The 12988-nt window shown below is 46.5% G+C and overlaps 1 protein-coding gene across 1 annotated transcript; it reads left to right on the forward strand.

Moving 5' to 3' along the window:
- The first annotated feature begins 5208 nt into the window (after positions 1 to 5208).
- BOD1 (biorientation of chromosomes in cell division 1) lies at positions 5209 to 12549 on the forward strand. Its single transcript, XM_047091023.1, has 4 exons — positions 5209 to 5690; positions 9302 to 9426; positions 10575 to 10771; positions 11802 to 12549. Exons 1-3 carry the CDS (start codon positions 5457 to 5459, stop codon positions 10768 to 10770), a joined length of 555 nt encoding a protein of 184 aa, XP_046946979.1. The 5' UTR covers positions 5209 to 5456; the 3' UTR covers position 10771; positions 11802 to 12549.
- Positions 12550 to 12988: the final 439 nt, after the last annotated feature.

Below are 12988 nucleotides of genomic sequence, written 5' to 3' on the forward strand. Positions count from 1 at the left end.
TGAGCATCTATGTTTTTAATATGGTCCTCAAGGAATTTGGATGGCTGCCAAAGTTGAAGAAGGACTGACTGACACTGTCTCAAAGGGGGCACATAGTAAATGAGGCTGACTTGTGGCCATTTCTAGACATGAGCTGAAGGGATGGGCCCTGCGAGAAGGAAGTTGATTCAATGATGCATTCAGTCACTCACTCATTCATTCGTTTTTCAGTTATTTCTCAGCTGATGGATTTAGCGGGGGAATGCGGTCAGGGTTGTATCAGTCAGACTGGACTAGGGTCTGCTGTCCTAACAAACAGCTCCAAAAGCTCAGTGGCTTCGAACAACCAAGGTTTATTTCCCACTCCTGCCACATGTCCATTAGGGGCCAGTGGGGCCTCTGCTCCACACCTCCTCCCTTTGGGACCCAGGATGACAGACCAGCCACTATCTTAAACTGTGCTTCTTATCATAACAGATGGGAAGAGAGTTCTTGGAGCGTCCCATGTGGGTTTTTAAATGTTCCATCACTTCTGCTCACAACTCACTGACTAGAACTCGTTACATGGCCCCAACTAACCCTCAGGGTATTGGTTCATGACTGCTGTGCCTTTATGCTACAGCAGGAAGGGGTGCTTCTTCTATCAGTAAGGCAAAGCTTGCCCAGGAACCTCGGCTGATTATCTCTTTGGCCAGAAGCAGGACCTACGGCCACCCCTAGCAACAGTGGCATCTAGGGAAGTATATACTTCAACAGGGCACGCTGCAGCCTCTTCTGCTGGTAAAGGAGGAGAATAGATACTGGATAAGCAACTAGAAATAAATAGGAAGATAGGGAGTGTCACTGGAGAATGAGAGACAATGTTGGCAGTGTGACAACAATGAGAGATGGTGGAACCGGACCCCAGCAGCAACAGCATAGAGGACTTGACTACGAACTTGGCTTCACTGGGCTCACCAGCTTAGGGGTTGGCTGAGTGTTTCCCTACGTCATCACAAGATTAAAACTCCCAAAGTAATGCATATGTTAATCAAGATTTCTCCCCCCAATCATAGACTACAACTGAGTGCATTAGAATGTTGTATCAAGATGGTATCGTTAGCTATTAACGGCCTACTACAGGGGCGCCTGGGTGGTGCAGTCGGTTAAGCGTCCGACTTCAGCCAGGTCACGATCTCACGGTCCGTGAGTTTGAGCCCCGCGTCAGGCTCTGGGCTGATGGCTCAGAGCCTGGAGCCTGTTTCCGATTCTGTGTCTCCCTCTCTCTCTGCCCCTCCCCCGTTCATGCTCTGTCTCTCTCTGTCCCAAAAAAATAAATAAACGTTGAAAAAAAAAATTAATGGTCTACTACATACCAGGTTCTGCATATATATGATCACCCTAATTTTCAGGACAACAAAAGGTAGGTATTAATATCATCCCCACTTTACAGGTGAACAAGCCAACACTCATATTGGTTAATGGATGACCCTAAGTCAATAAGCAGAGGTGCTATGTCTAAACCCAACCCAGAATCCAAACTTCTCTCTTTCTTCAATATTATCTCGGGTTGCCTCTTTCCCTAGACACCTTTCAGGAATAATAATGTGAAATGACAACATGTTAAAAACACCAAAGCCTGAAATGATATCTGAGATGCATGTCTGGTAATAAAGGCAGTAATAGTATTGACTGGTGCTGAGGACTCCTGCTTATTAAAGCTCTGTTTTTTGACGTGTATTTGGATCCATTTTGTCATTAGATACGCTGGAAAATATCAGACAGAAACAAACAAAAAGCAGCTGAGATCACATGGTATAGATACAGCCAACACACTACAGACAGGCAATCTTGAGAAACTCTGGATGCTGTTAATTAGGAAATGAACAGCTGTCCAGCCTAAGAATTGGCAGGGCTCCCTGGATGACGACACAGAAACAAGGAGAAAAAGGGCCACACCATGAACATGAATAACAATCAACAACGTATCTACCCCAAGTGGCTGTAGTGTCTAAATGCAGTCCTGGATTTAGCCATGGTGCTCTGGAATGCTCTTGCTTATGGACCAGGATCTTGGATTACGTGGTTGGAAGGTTACCAGGGCAACCTTTCTAACCTGGGGGCTCACTGCCCCAGCCTCCTACTCTATTTAGTCATGTATTTAGTCTATTCTATACTTAGAAGAGCAAATTTCCCATTCATGATTTTTTCCATCCATCCATCATACATCTTCCAAGAGCCTGTATGTACCAGGCCCTGTTCTAGGTGAAACAGACAATCCCTTCATGGAATTTAGAGGTCAGCGGGAGGAGACAGAGGTAAATCAAACAACCCCCCAACCCAAAGGTAAATTTGCAACTGGAAGGTTATTAAACATTTGCTAAGGGCCAGGGATTATACTAAAAGGACTGCCAAAATGGTGCTTAATCTTCTCCAAGGTCCTGAGGAGTGGAGGCTTGGAGAGGTGATTCAGCTTTCCCAAAGTCACACTGCCCCAAAGTGACAGTTGGAATTCCAATCCTGCGCCATCTGATGCAAAAAGCCCGTGCATGCACGTGGCTGCTTTTTCCTATCTCCCTTGGCAACCTATAGATCTCAATTCTTTCCAGCTCCTGCCCTTTCTGTTTCGAGACCTGAGTTTAGACTTAATGGAGTTTCCACTCTTGTATGCAATCTTTGATATAAAATATTCCAGAACCTAGTACGTGAAATTCACTGGGATCAGGAAACCTGTTTCAGACCAGTTTTAAAACTGAGCTTCAACAATTATTTTTTTTTCCTAAAGGATACCTGAAAACGAGACGACCTGGGCCAAAATTAAAGCAATGATCTGTATAGAATTTCTAAAGGTGATGGATTATTAACGGAGCAATGGCGCCCCCCAGTGACCACTGTGTGCTACACATCCCTTGACTCGGAATGAGCACATTCGAGATGTAAGCAGTGGCTTCCGGTTGCAAGTCTGGATGAATAATAAGTCTTGATCACCTTGGCTCCTCAAACCCTCACCCCACCCCATTTATATCAATTCCAGAGGCAAGGTCGCAGACATATGGTGCATCTTCTCACGGTTCAGAGTTCCACCCGCCGGGACACAAGGTCCCCATAACCCACAGTGAGATTGCCAAAGGGTGAACCACCTACTGCCAATCTCCAGGATCACGTTTCCATTAGATCAACAGATTAATCCATCATTTCCTGCTACAATGCTTCTTTTCTGAAGGTTGTGGCTTAAACGATACCCACCCTCTACACACACACACACACACACACAATACACACACTCTGATCCTATCCTAAAACTAAGGAAACAGACAGGAATTTACACATTCACTTTGAACTAGGTATTGTGCTACAGGCTGCAGACACAGTGATGAACAAGACGTGGTCCCAGCTCTAAAGCTTATGCTCTAGTAGGGGAAACAAATGGCTAATTAGTCTATAAACGATTCACTTTTTTTTTTTTTTAAATTTTTTTTTTCAACGTTTATTTATTTTTGGGACAGAGAGATACAGAGCATGAACGGGGGAGGGGCAGAGAGAGAGGGAGACACAGCATCGGAAACAGGCTCCAGGCTCTGAGCCATCAGCCCAGAGCCCGACGCAGGGCTCGAACTCACGGACCGTGAGATCGTGACCTGGCTGAAGTCGGACGCTTAACCGACTGCGCCACCCAGGCGCCCCTAAACGATTCACTTTTAATTATAATAACTGCTACAAAAATTAGGCTCTGAAAGTCTATATCAAGGAGACCAAAACCAGATTAGGTCTGAAGGTCAGAAATGTGCCCTGGGGAAAGCGAGTCAGGTGTGCTGTGCCAAAAATAGATAAAAGGCTGGTCAAGGTGATCAGAGTTGGTTGGAGGAGAATAAACATGGGGCCCAGGTAGCCTGAACGGGGCTTCTCCTGAGGCTACAGGTAGTAAGTGTGAGGTCAGTTAATAAGAACAGGCATTAGCTAATCTCAAGGATGGTGAAGTATTAAGAGAATGTCATTAACATTAAAGTTTGCATTTAATTGAGGAAGACTGACCTGATGTTAAAGGTGAATATAAACTAGCACCTGAATACTTATCTTGAGGATTAATTTAAACTCTCTTGAGTAGGAAACATTAGTGTGGAGAGCATCCCAAATCTCTCTATTCCGCCTCTTCCCAGTAGCCACAGATATTGCAGAATTTATTATTTATATCCCCCCACCCCACACTGCTTATGTAAGATGAGAACATAACAATGGCACACACCATTGCCCCAGTCCTGGGCAGGAGTTGAGCTAATAACAGGCAAAAGGCTGAAAGGAGACTATGGTGGGGGCAACCGTGGGGTTCTCGTGGTGAACTGCGGCTAAAAACAAGTCAGGATAAAAAGCCTTACCTAGTGTGTGATGCCAGCTAGATCTCAGAAGGAAGCATACCTTAGGTTAAACACTGCCAGATTTGGATTCGGAACACCTGAGTTCAAAGCCTCGTCTTCAGCCTATAGCTACGTAATCAGGGCAACAAACTCTTTGCGTCTCCATTTCTGTATCTGGAAAACAGCAATAACAGTATCTGCGTTTTAGTTTCTTGTCAAGCCGTGTGTACCAAGTGCTTTAGCTTCATTCCTGGCATATTCCATTTACTCGACATTAGTTTATTATTATTATTACTACCGTTATTAGGACAGTGTCTAATAACTGGGAGGAAACCCACACACGTAAGAAAAAATTCAGGGGAACTTTTCGTCACAATGTTCTGCTATTTTTCAATTTTCTAAATATGCACTGCTATTAAAATCTGAAAGGATAAAAAAATATCCACACATAATACAAATCTGACTAGTCTACTGTTTTTTCCCAAATTTCCCGGGCTCCTATTGTTCAAGGAGGACGTGGGTGTGCCTGTTAGGGCACAGATTCCTAGACCCTTACCCAGTAATACTGAATCCGAACATCTCAGGGACAAGCCTGTTAATTTATACTTTTAACCAGCCCCACAGATGATTCTTATAATCGGGCATTTGCCGAGACCTGCAGATTCAAGGCGAGCGCTGCAGCGACTGGACGAGGAAGGCCAGCGCACGTTGCGGCAATCACGAGGGCCTGAGCCTACAATTCCCATACTGCCCCGAAAACTGACGCCAAGCCAGCCGGAGCCTGCCGGGAGTTGTAGTTTCTGTCGGCTAGACCTCTGCCTATAAGAAAGGAGGAGGTGACTGCCGAAAACTTCCCGTCCCACAATGCAAAGGCCAGTGGTGACGTCATCGGCAGAGCGCCCGGGATGGAGCGGGCCGTTTCTCCCGCTTCTACCACCACCTCCGCTGCCTCAGAGCCGGTTCCCCCCGCCGCCGCCACCCCCGCCGCCCTCTCCCTCCTCTCCTCTTCCTCTCCCCCCGCCGCCTCCCCTTTGTCCTCCCCCTCCGCCGCCTCCTTCTTGGGCGCTTCTGCCGCCTCTCCACGACTCAGGCCCTCCGTCCCTGAGAAGTTGTGTTCGGTCTCCTCTGTGGGCCCCGGGCGCAGCCATGGCAGACGGCGGCGGCGGCGGCACGGGCTCGGTGGGCGGCGGCGGAGCGGGCCAGGCCTCGGCTGGGGCAGCGACAGGGGCGGCGGGGGCAGGTGGGAGCGGCGGCCCCATCAACCCCGCCTCACTGCCTCCCGGGGACCCGCAGCTCATCGCACTCATCGTGGAGCAGCTCAAGAGCCGGGGCTTGTTTGACAGCTTCCGCCGGGACTGCCTGGCCGACGTGGACACCAAGGTAGCCGAGGCCGCCTGGCCGACGGGGTCGGGCTGGGCGTGAGGATGGCAAGCTTGCAGCTTGGCTTTTCTCACAAAAGGTATTTTTAAAAATCTCAGCAGTGAGGCACTAGACCGCTTGGGGCAGTACAGGAGGCTTTCTGAGTGGTACACACGTGGGTTGGGCTCCCAGCCCCATCGCCCTCAGCTGTGTGCAGTCCGGTCGTTTCTCCGGACTTGGGGATTCGGTTCTGGTTTCAGAGCCTAGATCCGATCTTTCCCAAGGTGAGACTTCTTTGAGCCCCTCAGTAACAAACCTCTGTGTGTTAATGTTGGAGAAAGCCAGGTGAGTAAGCAAGAACGGTTTGAATGCACAGTCACCAGAACGCTGTAGCTATTTGTTTCTTCCTTCTCTCCAGCTCAGCAATTTGCAGGCTTGGATTAGGTACGTTGGTGCAGAACTGGCATCCTTGTGGTGGATTGAAAGGGATTTGGTGCCTTTTTTAGATCCTAACGCCATCGGTCAACCTAGTAAAATGCTATTACATATGTTATTTGCCAAAGTCGTGGGGATTCAGTGAAGTCACGTGGGTTGTGTCAGACGTATAGTAGGTGCTGGAATGTTCGTTTTCTCCCTTTTCAGAAGCTTCTCTAGCAAGACCATGGTGGTAGGGTTAGGAGGCTCTGTTACTGGACAGCTCCTCGAAGGAAGTGATTTCTCTTTGAGAAAACCTGCCTACCTAACTAACAGGAAGATTGTGAACTTAAAGTTACAACTTAAAGATAGGGAAAGACACAGTCCATTTATTCATTGAACGTTTATTGGCCTACAGCATGGTAGGCTGTGTGGGTATAGGAACAAGTCAGTCACCACCAGTCCTCAAAGCTTGTACCCCAGGGTAGAAAACTGACCCGTAGACCAGATAATATAGAGAGTAAGTGGTGTTAGAAGCCCTTAATATTTAGTGCTTAGTTTTACTTATTTAAAGGTCTCAGATAATACCAGTTAAGCTTTTACCTTTCCCAGGACCCTGGGTGTTCTCCCATCACAAGTTCTCCACTCACATTTCCTATGTTCTGTTAAGTTTTGTGTGGCTAAGTCAATGTAATATGCAAGTTATTTAAAAGAAAAAAAAGAGAAAGAAAGAGGGACACCCGGGTGGCTCAGTTGGTAAAGTGTCCAACTCTTGATCTCGGCTCAGGTCTCTTGATCTCAGAGTTCATGGATCCAGCCCTAAGTCTGGCTCTGTGCTGAAGGCACGGAGCCTTCTTGGGACTCTCTCTCCTCTCTGTCCACCTACCCCCATGCACGAGCGTGCTCTGTCTCCCCCCACCTCTCTCTCTCCCCCCTCTCTCCCCCCTCTCTCTCCCCCCCTCCTTTCTCTCTCTCTCTCTCCTTTCTCTCTCTCTCTCTCCTTTCTCTCTCTCTCTCCTTTCTCTCTCTCTCTCTCTCTCTCTCTCTGGAAAAAAGAAAATAAGAGTATTACAAAGCTGTTGGGGAAGGAGAGTTGGAGCCTTTCCCACCAACACCTTAGATGCTCCTTCTGGTAATTCTAGGGTGGTTTTAATTCTGGAAGATAGCGTGTTTTTAGGCACCTGTTGAGTCCTCTGTTGCTTTAGCCCCAAGCTTCTCAGTGTGGCCGGTGGATCAGCTGCATCAACGTCACCTGAGAACTTGTTAGAAACGTATATCCTTAGGCCCCTTCCCAGACTGCTGAAATATTCAGGAGTATACTGATGATTACTTTGTAGTGCACCAAAATATAAATAAACAGAATTGATACGGGAGTCAGTCAAGCTAGGGACAGATTAATACAATAAAACGTAATGGCAGGCGCATTCTTTCCTTTCGCTTCAAGAACTGAAGGGATTATTCTGTAGTGTCAAGATCTGTTCGGGTTTGGTGGTGACGTTTGCTGTCCTTTGTCTTTTTTTCAATACACAGTAATTGTCATTTCAAACCAGGTGAGTTATTTTGAATAGCAGAAAGTAAAACAGGATGCGTAGTTCAAGTTTCTAGTTCCTTTAAGCAAAGAGATGAATCTGTTGGCCCAAGAAAGGACCCAAGGTGCAAACTGCCAGAAGAGTAGGGATGCATTTGGAACCAGGGATGCTCCACGAGGGCCTTCGTCTCTGCTCTTTATAACTGTTTTACTGTCACCGTAGAGCAGAGTCATCCATTTGGCTGCTAGTATTTTTATTACATCTTATGTCTTCTTCCTCTAGAAAGGGATTCTCAATTCCTATTCAAAGAAATTGCAGGAAACATCAGCATTGTCTTAGCATGGGTCAGGCACCACCCTTGGGCCAGGAGAACGTGGCACCCTCTGCCCGACCCTCGTGAGGAGAGGAAGAAGGAGTAGATAGTACATGGGTGTTTGGGAGTCCACGTGTAGGCTGAAGCCTACTCATTCTTTTGTCGATTTCACTTACCCGACTGCTAGCAAACTTTGGATACAGTAACACTGCATAATAAACCAAATCACAGTGATTTATGACAGGCATTCATTCTTATGTTGATAGGGCTGCAGGTCAGCTAAAGTTCAGCTCATCCAAGTAGTCTTCAGCTGGGCTTCGGTTTAGCTCGGCGACACATGAACTCATCTTAGATCCCAGGACATGCCCTCATAGAGGGTCACCAGAGCACAAGAACCAAGCCAGACACAACCACATTTCAGGTCACTTGTCCCTAGCACTCCAATGACCAGACCGTATGACATGGCCAAAACTCAGCATCATTGGGGTAGGTAAGCATCCTCTGCCCATGGCAGAAGGGGACAGCGGTGATACTAAACAGCAATGCACACTGTATCTATCATACCTGGTTTAAAGAAGAGTAGCTGAGCATACCAGAAGGTCTCAGAGGCTGAGAACATATGTTCTTTGTGTTCACCAAGTTCCTTCTCATTTTGTTCTGACCCTCGCTGTGTCGAGAACATTTAAGACCAGTAAGTGTCTCAAGCTCCATGTTTGGACCTCAGCCATGCTTCCTTTCAGCCTTTCCCAGTGTTCCATAGGCTCTGACTTGCGTCTGCATTCTCTCATTGTGCTGAGGTTTTGGTGACCCTTCATTTTATGCAGAGGGCTTTCCTGACCCCTTCATTGTTGCTAAGGATACTCTGCGAGGTAAGCAGGGCGGCAGCTTTTCAGTTTTACAAATGGAAATAACTGAGACTTAAAGATTGGTGACTTGTTGAAAGTCAGACAGCTAGTTAGTGACGGTGCCAGGCTGGAACTCGGTTCCTTTGATTCAGAAACAGACTGGGTCTGCCCTTGGCTTGTGCCACATTTTAGCTAAGTGGGCAAGCTGTTTACTTTTTCTAAGTGTAAGTTTCTAATCTCTAAAATGGGGGCAGGAGAGAGCTAATAAAATCTCCCTGTACAGTTACTTGAAAAGTAAATGGGATGATAAAGCATCTGGCCTTGTGCCTGGCCACCATAAAGTAAGCGCTTGTGTCGGGCATTAATTCCCACTCTACTGTGCTGCACGGTGATCTTCATAGTCACAGTAGAAGTGTCTTCAAGGACTTGAAAATTCTACGTTTCTGTGGAAAGCAGTATTCTTGAGTGACTGATTTCTAAAACTTTGGTGCATATAACTTCTTACCTTGCGTCTTCTTTTTAATGTTTTAGCCAGCTTACCAAAACCTGAGGCAGAAAGTGGATAATTTTGTGTCAACACATCTGGACAAGCAGGAATGGAATCCTACAATGAACAAAAACCAGTTGCGAAATGGTCTGAGGCAGAGTGTGGTTCAGTAAGTAACTAGAATTAGGAGTGAAAAGGCAGTAATCACCAGTATGATACACAGGAAAGCGGAAAGCTGATGCGAGTCATTTTTTTGGTCAAGGTGCATGGCACTTTCCAGCAAACCCCACACACGAGTCCAACAGTCCACCCTTTTATTCAAGTTCAAATGAGCAAAGCACTCAACTGACATTCTTGCTAGTTTATCCAACCTCCATAGGCCTCCTGTGTAAACTTTCCTGGGTGCTCTGAAATATATTCCAGGTTGCAAAACATATTCGCTGCTGCTCAGAGTTTTCAGTGTAGTTGACAGATACATGGGAGTTTTACACCAAGGATCGGCATTCGGATCTTGGGCAGGAGGAGCTGGATCTTTGGTCTCCCAAGTGAAGGGGAGTTCTACAAAGTCTTTGAGTCCACATGGCTCCTCTAAAGCGTGATGGCAGCTTTTAGGAAGGCGTAGAGTCCTATTAAAGCGTGTCCTTCAAACAAACTGAACTTCAGTTAATAAAGCGCTACTGCTAGGTCATCCAAGTGACTTCGTAGTGTCACTGGGCATAAAAGTGGAGGTGGGTCCTGGAATCTGGTGTCCTAAGATAAGCTTCTTCTAATCTCCTCCCCTTTTCTTGTTCTTAATACTAACACTTGTCTTCAGGTCTTCGTCCACTGAACTCTCCTGGAATATCTAAAAGCTTATGAAGCCCACCTCTTTAGAAACAGCAGGAAATTATGCTGAGTGAGAAAAGCCAGTAACAAACAGATGCATGGTGCCGATTCCACATATGTAACTCTGATAAATGAACAATTACAGTGATGGACAGGAGATCAGTAGTTGCCAAGGGCTTGGGGGTGGACGGGGAGGAGGTGAGTGTGACTTGCAGGGGCTAGCTGGCACAGGGGGTGCTGTGGTGGCGTAGGTAAGAGCTTCGTTGTGGTGGCTCCCTGAAGCTACTCATGTGGCTAAAATGGCACAGAGCTACCTGTGCAGGGTACAGCCACACCTGTGAAATCTGAATAAGGTCGTATTGTCTTCGTGTCATTTTCCCAGTTTTGATATCGTACTACAGGTACAGGTCAGGTACGCACGGTGCAAACACGAGGGGAGGCTGGGGAAAGGGCGCGTGGACCTTCAGAGAATGATCTCTTTGTCTCCGTAAGGTCAGGGATGTTGGAAGCTGGAGTGGACAGAATCATTTCTCAAGTGGTGGATCCCAAACTAAACCACATCTTCAGACCACAGATAGAAAGAGCAATTCATGAATTCCTGGCGGCCAAGAAAAAAGAAGCTGTGCCAGCGCCCCCTCCAGAGCCTGAGAGCCAGGACCCCCCAGCTCCATCCCAGGATGCTTCCTAAGGTCCGGTATCCTGTCTTTTGTCCAGGAGCCTTCATCTCTGGCTTATAAATATATAAAATGGATAGAAAAGGGGTAAGCCACCATTGGGGATCATCTTCTTTATACCTTCAGAAAAGCATTTAGTGCAGATAGACTTCCGCTGCTGTTTAGGAGTCGTTTGTTACTGAGAACGAATTAGTAGTGTCCTCTTGTGTTAGCGAGTATGAAGTTGTGTGCCACCAGAGCTAAACATGTAGGCTGTGAATAGATACTTCTACTTCAGTAGAAACCAACCGGGATGATTGTTGTGCACAAGAGAAATTCAAATGAAAGTCCTGTTTTTCTGAAAATGAAAATGGGCCTCGCTCCTAATCGCTTCTCGGCCTTTTGGCTAAGATCATGTGTAAATGAGTCTCACCCCTGGACATGAGTTAAACTTGGGTTTGCAATTTGAATATACAATCGAACAATGCGTTCTAAAATGGCATCCTAAATGGTGCACACAGTCCGCTTTTAGCCCTGCTGGATTTCCTTGTATTTAGAGATTTGAGTTTACCACTATCCGTTACCATGGGACACTTCTGTTATGCATACCTCTTTTTATTACACTTGGGATTTACTTTAATCTTAAAAGTCAGCTATAGATGCACAAAACAATGCTTTTTACAGGCTTTGAGCCATTAGTGAATATGAGCAGTGATAGCAAGTAAGTAGCGGATCCTCACTTAGCCGTTGTTAGTTACCATTGGGGTGTGCCCTTTACCCTCATTCCACTTTGGTGTGCTCTTTTCAAGGTTCATGAAGATGTCTGTCATTTTTGATAGGAAAGCATCAGTGAGTGAACAAAGCAAGAGCGGGACGCTCGTGTAGGGCACTGACTCAAGAAGGGGAGGTTGTCTATTTGTGCCAGTATTGGGAGAACACCTCAATTCTGTTACGGAATGCAAAACATTCATTTCCAGTCTTCCTAGTTTAATTGTAAATTTCTTTAGGAACATAAATGTAGTCTCTCATCAAGAGGCATTTTGATCCGATTCTCTTTTCTTTTTAGAGTATGTCTGACACTTTTTGGAAGCTCCATTAAATTAACTGTGAAGAAATGGATTCGGTTACTTAAGAGTACACCTTCAGAATGAAGACAGGCCGAGGTCGTCACTGATTTCAGCATTCAGCCTGGACTGTGGGGTAGCATGCAGATTGAACAGGCAGTAGCAAAGTTGACCTTGTGTGCCCCCTCATTGTGCTGCCATCCGGTCAGCCTGTCGAAGGGGATGGCATCCAGAAGACACTACAGAGTTATAAAGAAACACTACGTCAGCCTGGGGTTGTCCTGAAACAAACCTTTATACTTGAACTTGGAGACTGCGTGTGGATTTTAGGGTTTGTGTTTGGGATCCTAGAGGGGCTGGAGCTACAGAGAATGAAGATAACCAGTCCCAAAATGCAATTTCAAAGAATGACAGTAAAGGTTAGCATGGAGTAGGTGTTAGACAGTGCTTATTTGTCAACTAGAACATCAAATAGCTCTAAAGTTGTCGTGACCCTCTTGTACATGAATCTTGTAGCTTCGGTTTCCTTTCCTCATAAGAGGTGACAAAACATGGGACCCTAGAATGTGTGAGGAAGTACGGATATCCGGTAAAAGGAAAAACATTTGCAGGCTCTCTGTCCAGGGCTTTTTCCTATCCTGCAAAAGCTAGTGAGTCTTGGGTGTGTTTATTTTATTCTCATGTTTATGTTTTTTAGAAAAGTTGAATGATCAATGAATGGCTTAAGTTTTGTAATAAAATCATTTGATACTCTTACTCCAAAGCCTCAACTGAATGGTAGCCTCCAGGCCTGTGAAGGACAACCTTTGGCCTCTGTTGCATGCTGTGCCCATGCCCACACATGATTAGTCTGGTGGTGGAGGTGGTGGGGGGGGGGGAAGATTGGTGAACGTAACTTAGAGCTGCCCACCCCCTGAAGCTAGCAGGTAACACTAGACGTGGGCAGACAGTCCCTCTCCTCCCCTGGACCATTACTGAGGCCTGTCGTCAGGTGAGGGCAGAACGTTCTGTCCATGTTCCTCTAACCTGCGTTTGCAGCAGCAGCAGCAGCAGCAGCATCCGGGGATCTTGGAAAGCTTGCACATTCTGACCCGGAAGTTCTGGGGTGGGGCCTGTGCCTGTTTCTCACGTTCTAGGTGATGCTCGTGCTGCTGGCCCTTGGCAAACACTTGGTACTGCAAGCCTTGAA

Source organism: Lynx rufus, unplaced genomic scaffold (genome assembly GCF_022079265.1).
Source record: "Lynx rufus isolate CCGP_SWC_20201006 ecotype Redwood Valley unplaced genomic scaffold, mLynRuf1.p SCAF_1, whole genome shotgun sequence".
Lineage (NCBI taxonomy): Eukaryota > Metazoa > Chordata > Mammalia > Carnivora > Felidae > Lynx > Lynx rufus.